The 9,311-nt window shown below is 35.7% G+C and overlaps 1 protein-coding gene across 1 annotated transcript; it reads right to left on the bottom strand.

The window, feature by feature from the left end:
- Positions 1-8,792: 8,792 nt before the first annotated feature.
- Positions 8,793-9,311, bottom strand: C922_05309 (hypothetical protein; the record flags this gene model as incomplete). Its single annotated transcript, XM_008820880.1, has 1 exon — positions 8,793-9,311. The coding sequence occupies one exon, from the start codon at positions 9,309-9,311 to the stop codon at positions 8,793-8,795; it is 519 nt and encodes a 172-aa protein (XP_008819102.1).

Below are 9,311 nucleotides of genomic sequence, written 5' to 3'. Positions count from 1 at the left end.
TTAGAATTGGGTAATTTACGCGCCTGCTGCCTTCCTTAGATGTGGTAGCTATTTCTCAGGCTCCCTCTCCGGAATCGAACTCTAATTCCCCGTTACCCGTCATAGCCATGTTAGGCCAATACCCTAACATCAAAAGCTGATAGGTCAGAAACTCGATTGATACACACTAAAAAATGGAAAATCCATTTACGTGTTGCTTCTTTGTTATAATTCCTTAAGTTAATAACTTTTTTCTTAAAAGGCTTAACAAGTACACACTCAAGAACTTAATCAAGAGTGCTAAAGCAAGTATTAGCTACAGCTTTTCCGTAGTTATCCTTATAGAAAAAATGTCAAGTAGATTATAACTGTTTTAATGAGCCGTTCGCAGTCTCTGCATATAAACATATGCATGTACTTTCACTTGCATGGCTTAATCTTTGAGACAAGCATATGACTACTGGCAAGATCAACCAGGTTACTATATATGTATACGATTTTGCACAGCATCGTTTGTTAAGTAATGATAACCTTTACGTTTTAGCAAGCAGAATGACTAAGGAAACAACTAATCTGCATAGCTCTGTCACATAATACAAACTACATTGCTAAAAGTTATCATCATTAAAGCAAACAATTTCTAATGGTGCAATTTATACATAATAGACTTATACATTTTTTGGGGTAGGTTAAGAAAAAAAGTCTACCAAAAAATACATTTGACGTTTTATACATCATATTGTACGCTTATGAATTCGGTGTTAAATTATGCTTCTCAGCCTTGGCTGATTATAATTATAACACAAATCGTATGTGCACCCGGTAAAAACTACATATAGTGTGACAATGATGTGGCATAATATCGTATATACATATATATTTATATGCATATACCACATTACGCATCGATTGACTTCATATGAAATCAGATACTCGTGATACGTTGAAGAAAATGTTGAACAAATTATTATGTTATAAAAACAGAGTGTACATGAACAGATTAAGCTTCTAACACATAGTGTATTATATTCCTATTCATAGTTATAAATGATTATGAAGAAAAACAAGGTGTTTATTACATAAAGGCTCCCTATCCATGTAATAGAAAAGCCTTATATCGTGTATGGTTCAGCTTTACAGGCCTTGGAGGGTGATTCATTATGATCATAGTATACATGGAATCAAGCAAAAAGAATACTACCTATCACAGAAGATAAACCATTCGCCTGATTGTACTACACCTTTCTAAAAGTATACATATGTAGACAATTTAAATGGGCATGTAATGCATATTGCATCACATCGCGCATTCAGTTTAGAAGATTGAAGAAATTGCATCACATTGCATTGATTAATGCATAATGAATACACAAGCATGAAATGAAGGTATCTATACGAAGAGATGAGCATATGTGTACAAGAAATGAAGGTATCAGTACGAAGAAATGAGCATATGTTTACCAAAAATGAAGGTATCTGTAGAAGAGATGAGCATATGTGTACCAGAAATGAAGGTATGTGTACCAAGCGATGAAGGTATGTGTACCAAGCGATGAAGGTATGTGTACCAAGCGATGAAGATAACTGTACGAAGCGATGAAGATAACTGTACGAAGCGATGAAGATATCTGTACGAAGCGATGAAGATATTTCTATCAATAAATGGAATTGTCCTTAAGACCTCTTATATATTTTATTCCAAGGCATCTAATTTTTGAATACACATTATAAAGCTAAAACGGGCTTGATATATGCAAGTAAATGTAAAAATAGCAACATAATCAATATGCATGCTACATTTGACTACACATTTTGATAACATCTTTACAGCGACTTATTTGCATTAAGCAATTCCTCATAGATGAAAAGACCTTTATATTCCAAAAATTACCCTACATTTCGTAATACTTACCCTATGACCATAATAAGGACATGCAATAACGCCCCTAACCCTTGAAAATGAGAAAAAAAAAAAACTAAAAGTATAGAAATAGAAGAAAATAAGAAAAATAAAATAGAACACGTAGAAAGACAGAGCAAACAATAATAAATAATAACCTTTTTTTGCACAGAATGTAAAGAAAAGCATAAATGCTCTTATTTGATTAATAATAATTGTAAGACGAAGGAATTTCCTATCATAAATGAATATACTAAATTACATTTTATTATAGAGAAAAACCTTGTCATTTTATTCAATAATATATTTAGAGACTTATACATCGGCATGATCATTATACAATAATGTCATTCGAAAAAAAATTATCGCTGATATAGATACTTTCTTCCTTAGTAATCTAAAATCATAGCTACAACAAGTTATATGGTTAAAATGTGCACAAAAGATAACAATCATCCTTTGAAGCTTTACCATTTACCCATTCTCCCTCGCCCCAACCTGTGGGACATCCTTTAACCGAACACTCAGACCATACTCGTTGTAACTAAACGATAAATACGGCGAGTGTTCTACTTGGAAACTAGACAGTCCAAGTAGAACGAAATGGTAGTACTCAAACCTTTCGCGTTTGACGCCCCGAGTAGAGAGACCTTAAAACTATTGTTAAAAAGTCCCTGTATCTACCCTTTGTGGGTTAGCTCGTTAGAGCACACGTCGCACAACGTCCAGTTCTTTCCTACCGCACATTCTGCGGAGTGCTATGACTCCACTGGGTAAGAATGACTGTGCAACATTTTAGTATGGGTGATCGGTCAAAGGAAGGTAGTAACCAAACTTCCTCTTCAATACGAAAAGTGAAACTTGGCTACTACCTAAGGGAGAGACGCTCGACATACTACTACTATGAGTAACTGCTAGGAATCCTTACCAACAACCAAGTTGATCTCCAAGGATCCTAACAGCCCAAGATGCTAATGGATATGACGACCGCGTGCGCACGTGTCAACATCAGCTAACTCCGATACTGAGACGGTCGTACAACAGTGGACCTCCCCTTTTTTATTCCTTTGTATACATAGGTGTGCAAAATATTGATCCGGATTCGATGTCACACAGCATCTCCATCGGAATCTTTCGGTTGTGTATAGAATAACTTTCGAGGATAGACTGAACCCCAAAGTAAATAATCACCATTCCAACACGAATGCCAGAAGGCTACACCAATTTATCAAGGGGAGCTGCAAGCAGCGCATCTACCCTCTACTAATAGAGTCTATACACGCTTCTGCCGACGTAAATCCATGAATTCTCATATGAGATAGACATACGGCGTCAAGCTCCTTACCACGGTATTTGTACCAGGTGCAGAACAATTTAATAGGCATACCTGTCACAATACTAACTAGGATTATGCACTATTATACTAGCACGCTACAGAATGGCATACTACACGAAGTAGCTGTCATCGATTATTGATATACTATCCGGTATTTACTTACTACTAGATATTAACCTAGTTCCAGATATTAATCTACTTCCACATATTAATCTACTTCCAGATAGTAATATACTACCAGAAATAACAGTTGACTAAGATGTTATACTGTAATGACAGACCAAGATGCTGTTTGGATACGCCAAGCGCGCAATCCAAGTTTCATCAGTATCCTTGTAATACAGATGCAATCGGAAAATAAGGTCTATCTCTTGATAAGGAGTATCGTAAATATTGATCCGGATTCAGTTGGCTTTAACAGCATCTCACCAATGAATCTTTCGGTTCGTGTATAGATGAACTTTCAGCGAAAAAGGTGACCGAAGTATATAATCCACGATGCTAACATCTATATAGAAATGGATCTATCTTTCCATGGCTGCTTAATTAGAAGCTCACCTCCACACTTGTACACTATACACGATAAAAGGTACCGACGTAAAACCATGCATTTTTTCATTCCATGGAATCGAACGGCCTTTTACAAAATCTGCCTTACAAGATGCTCTAAGTAGATAATTCACTTTCTATCCTTATAATAGTAGTTAAAGAATCTATCGCCGGCTGCTTTTCATAGAACACCTTTGATCGTACTTGTTGAGATTAGTTGACATTTATCATGCAATAACGAAAGGATATAAAAAATTTATTTTTAAACTCTTGCTAGACATTATGATTTGATAAAACATTCAACAGATTTAAATTAAGTTATCCGAGACACCTTTGTTAATTTACAAGTTATATTAGACAATGCCACTCAAATGGTCGAACGGTGACTAAAAATTTGGATGGGATGACGATTACTTTTTTTGCTTGACATGGCACCATTTGAGATCATTATCTACATACGACATGTTAATTCATTCCAGTGTTCATGGAGTTGCATTAATTAAAAACTGTCATAACGAAATTTTAGACTAGAATGCAAAAAATTATAATAACCACTGAAAACTGTGAATTATATTAATAATTACAATAATCTGTGTGTGTGTAAAATAATATTATTTATACACCACTTGAAACTAATAAAGAGTGAGGAGCCTTACATCGAATTTTAACCCAGAAAATTCTATAACATTAAAGTCCAAACTCAAAAGTTCAAATGAGGAAGGGAAAGTAGTATTGAACATGATTTAAATCATGACAATCAAAATCAAGTCAGTCTTATCCTTCCTATATCCGCATCCGATAAGTATCATAATCTTTACGATATAACACAAAACCAGATTATTCCTTTACAATAACAAAAAGTAGTTGTTAATAATTCTTATATAATATATGTTTATAATGAACTGTAAAAAGAACACAGAAACATATACTATATATACCATACCCAAAAAACTATTTCGCACAAAATTGTATATATAACAGTTCAAAAAAAAACTGAGATATTAACAAAAGCGAATTAGAACAAAATCTACTTTTGTAATTTTAAAAAATAAAACTTCACAGAAATGTGATTTTCATTTTATTTTTTCAAGACTGTTCCAATTTTTTTTTTTTAAAAAATGGAAATGACCATAAAATTGTTAAATAATTTTAAATTTAACCTTGAAACCGAACCATATATTCGATTTCTCAGTACAAATATTTAAATATTTAATCAATTTATTTGATTTTCAATACTACTTCCCCTTCCTGAATGCTTCAAATGGTCCCATAATTGGTCATTTATTCCAGAACTCCATTTACCAACCTTGGTGAATTCCCTATTGGCATGAGCTGGTACGATTAAAATGGGTCTTCTGCTCATATAATAATAATCTATATATATTTTGTTTCCAACAAACGCCCCTCTCTTGCTGCACATGTCTCCCCAATTGCCTTAGGCCGGCAAAAAAAAAAAAACGCCATATCCTACTCGTAGGCGATATAGTTCTTTTGCACCCATATGGAAAATAACTGTCACCCCCGGGAAAAAAAAATTAACCAAGTGGAAGGTAACTATACAGTAGGTATAAAAAAAAAATGCCCCCTTATGCACACTTGTAGGGTCGATGCATTTGCAACTCTTTCCGCAACGGAAGCAGAACGGGCAACACGTATGTATGTATTATATATATATATATGTAAATGTATATGTAAGAACGCGCGCGAAGCAGGGGCTTCCCCATATAAGTAACATATGCCGCAGGCGCGTCAAGCACAGTCGTGCCTGTAAACATATATAACACGCTTGTGGTGCCAACTGATGCGGTCAGGGATTAACATTTATAAGGCGAACAAGTAAAAGCATCTATTCACCTGTTGCATATTTATATGTAAAAATCAAGTATACCCGTGCGGGCGAAACATACAGAACAAAAGAACAACCGAGCAGTCGACAAAAAAAAAAAATTCAAAATGCTGTATAAGTCAAACGCGGAAAAAAAAAATAAATCCCACAACTCCTTTTATTTAAAAAAAAGAAAATTAACAAAGAATAAAAAAGCAACAGAGCGAAATGGCATAAAAATTTCCAAAAGGAAAGAGGAAATAACACGCGGAGCGTGATAAGGCCGCGTAATTCTACTTACGTTTTATGCCCTTGTACTTCGCGGGCACAGTTATTAACAAAGTTAATGCATGTAAATGCGCTTTCATCTATGGCACATCCCGCGCGAATCCGTAACACAGTTACGAAAATGGGGCACAATGTACAAACTATAATGTATAAACTGCGATGTACAATGTACAATCTACAATGCGCGCATTTCATCATACATTTTTCATCCTACACATTTTGTTGCGTGCCGACCGATCGAACGGATGTTTTTGAAGCGGCCTCGCGCATCCCACCATTCACCCGTTATTTCCATTCTTGAGCTTATAGAATGCCAATGGCAATTCTTTTTTGTTCTTTTGAGATTATACCTTTCGGCATAAATAAATTATTTTCTTAAACTTTACAAAATTTACACGATGTAAAATATTGGGAGAAGAATTTTACTACCTTCGATGTGTTCACAAGTGCACGTATAACATTTGGCATGGGGAAATTGATTGTTATTGCTACTTAGCCGTGCTCATTATGGTCATATCGTTACATATGTGGTTGATTACAGCTTTTAGAAAAATCGCAAGGTTCTTTTTTCGCTAAAGAGAAAAAAAAAAGGCCAAAATATACGCCCCATTTTTTTTTTTGCACATTATTTACCAACTCACGTATACTTTGCGACGTAAAACTACCAAATGGCATTGCTACACTTCCTCATTTGATCCAGTAATTCCACACGAGACATCGCTTTCATTTGAGTTGTACATATGTAACAGCACCCACAGAGAGGGGTCACATTGTATGCACCGGATCGACTGAAAATGAACACGTGTTTGCGCTTTTGAGATACCTTTTACATTCATTTTTTATTACATCAGGAAAAAGGGGATACATAATTCCGGGTGCGCGATATGAAGTTTTCGCCATCAACTGAAAAGTACATCAATTTCCGCGCGTTTGATGGAACTATGTGCGGATTTAAACCATGAGGAGCAATTGTTTGGGCAAAGTTCCCTTTCCTTTTGCAAAAAAAAGGAAAAATTCCCATCTCTGTTGTGAAAATATGTTTTAAAAGGGTGATCTCTGTGTTAATACCTTAAAGAGTACACTCTTATCTTACACATCAAAATTCGCTACTCAAAATGAGGCCATCATTTAGCGTCTCCACAAACAAAGGATAGTGACATTAGTGGAAATTACTCACCCTATGAGAGCGTTATTCTTTTACCCACTGGGAAGACTCCCATAAAAGAAACACCCCCAGGCACGAGTAACAATGCGTCCAAACCAAAGGAGAAAAAAAAAACGCCCATAGTTAATACATTTCCCAAGAACACATTTTACTCCTGGTACGCATGTAAAGGTATTATTTGCGGGAAAAATATTACAACGGCCAAACTTCCAACATTTGGAGATTTTATAACACGTGGCACCTTTCGTTTATTTTCCCCATCCAGTAAGCAAAGAAAAAAAAAATTCAACTGGACAAAAATAAAAATATAATCCTCCTTTCCAGGTGCTCTTACTTCTTTAGGGTGAAATACTACTGAAATGTTCATGCCCTCATATTTATGTAAACTGTGCTGAGCAAATTAATGGCCGTTTGGCCATGGCAAATAAATGTAAATTCACCGCCCATGTTTTTTTCTCCTTTTGGAGTAAAAGTATTTATTGCCAAATTTTACGTGAACAGAACTGTAGAGAGAAAATGCCCAAATGTTTCTTACCCAAAATGATTATCGCCATTTTCATGTAATGCCATGTATTATACGCAAAAATTCAAAAATGGTTAACACTTGGGAAGTAATGCGTGTATTGGGTAGGTGAGTACCAAATGGGCACGTATCAAATACACGTACTAAGTAGGGCCAAATGGGATCCCTCCATATTGACTACATAAAATGGCCATTTTTTGGCCCGCACAATGAACTCGCTCAACAGGAAGCAGACAATATCATGCGCAAAAAAAAATGGGGAAACGGTTCCTCTTCCAAAGCGTAGTACCACCGGTTGTACCAAAACGCGCTTATGGATGCTCAAAAACACCGATGTCATTTTTTTTTTTTTTTTTCTGTTCCATTTTATTGTTTCCATTTCTGTATTTACTTTGTAATATTTTATGATAAATATCGCGTTTTCAAATGTTTCGAATAAATGGTAAAAGGAACATTGGGGTCATCGGAAACGGAAATTTCTGCGAGATTTTTTTCGAACTTCCGTGATGCATGCTTTTTTATGAACATGTATCCATGCTGCACGCATAGAAGTTTTCTTCCTTTTTTTTTTCGCTTCATCTACGCTTTTTCTTTGACGCAAAGTAATGCAGTCATTTGGAATGAGTTAAATTATTTCCGATGTTTTCACAAGGTTTGTTAAGTTACGAATTGTCTACCTACATGATGCGTATCATTTGTGTACTTAATAATGAATACGGGATAACGGACGGCACTTGAATCTTTAAATATAACATTGTTTGCGGAAAATGGCAGGGAAAAATCAAAAAAAAAAAGAAATCAAAACTGGGTTAAAGAAGACTCTCTCGGTCCCAACTTTTCGAGTTCAAAATGAGAAAAGGGGTCTACACACATGTACACGCATGAACAGGTATACTCATGAACAGGTATACTCATGAACAGGTATACTCATGAACAGGTATACTCATGAACATGTATACTCATGAACATGTACGCGCATGAGGATGTACGCGCATGAGCATATACACTCCTGAGCATATGCATGTATATTTGCGAACGCGCGTGTCACGCTTAGCAAAACGTACCAATAAGTAAAATTAAAGAGGTAAAGACAAAATGTTGTAACAAAATTGCAGCCTTTTCGTCTGTTCAGCTTTCTGCAGCACTGCATTGGTGCAGCACCGTGGCATCCTTTTGTTTTTCCTCGTTCAACTGACGAATAACAGTGGGGTTCCACGCGGCTGTACCTTATGTTTGAGTGTCACCAGTCGGCTGCTTAACATTGACGTTGATTTGCATAATCGAGTTCAGAAGATCTTCCTTATCAGAACCAGTCTTATCCGAACTACTGTCCTTCATGTTCTTCACTATATATTCTCGTAATGCTTGCTCACTTGGAAATGTTTTAGTAATTTCCTTTCCCATGATGTACGCCTTCTGTGATTGAATAACTCCACCATCTGCGGTATCAACTAAAAGGTTGAAAACGAATGCAACCGTTGCGGGATCTTCCAATTCTTTTTTATGTTTGTGCTTAAGGAAGTAGACACCTCCAATTAAAGCCGATATGAGTGCAACGGCTGTAGTTGTGGCACCTGCTACTATTGCGTTCTTCTTTTTTTTATCATAGCTATTCAATTTTTGTTTGATTGAGTTGTATGCTTCTAGGACTTTCTTCTTCACCACGTTCTCTGAGCACATACATGGTGCCAACAAATTAATTATGAAGAGAAAGTTTATGAGTAAAAATATGCAGGAAATTCTCAT

Source organism: Plasmodium inui, assembly GCF_000524495.1.
Source record: "Plasmodium inui San Antonio 1 unplaced genomic scaffold supercont1.54, whole genome shotgun sequence".
Taxonomy (NCBI): Eukaryota; Apicomplexa; class Aconoidasida; order Haemosporida; family Plasmodiidae; genus Plasmodium; species Plasmodium inui.
This window is presented reverse-complemented; position numbering and strand designations above follow the sequence as displayed.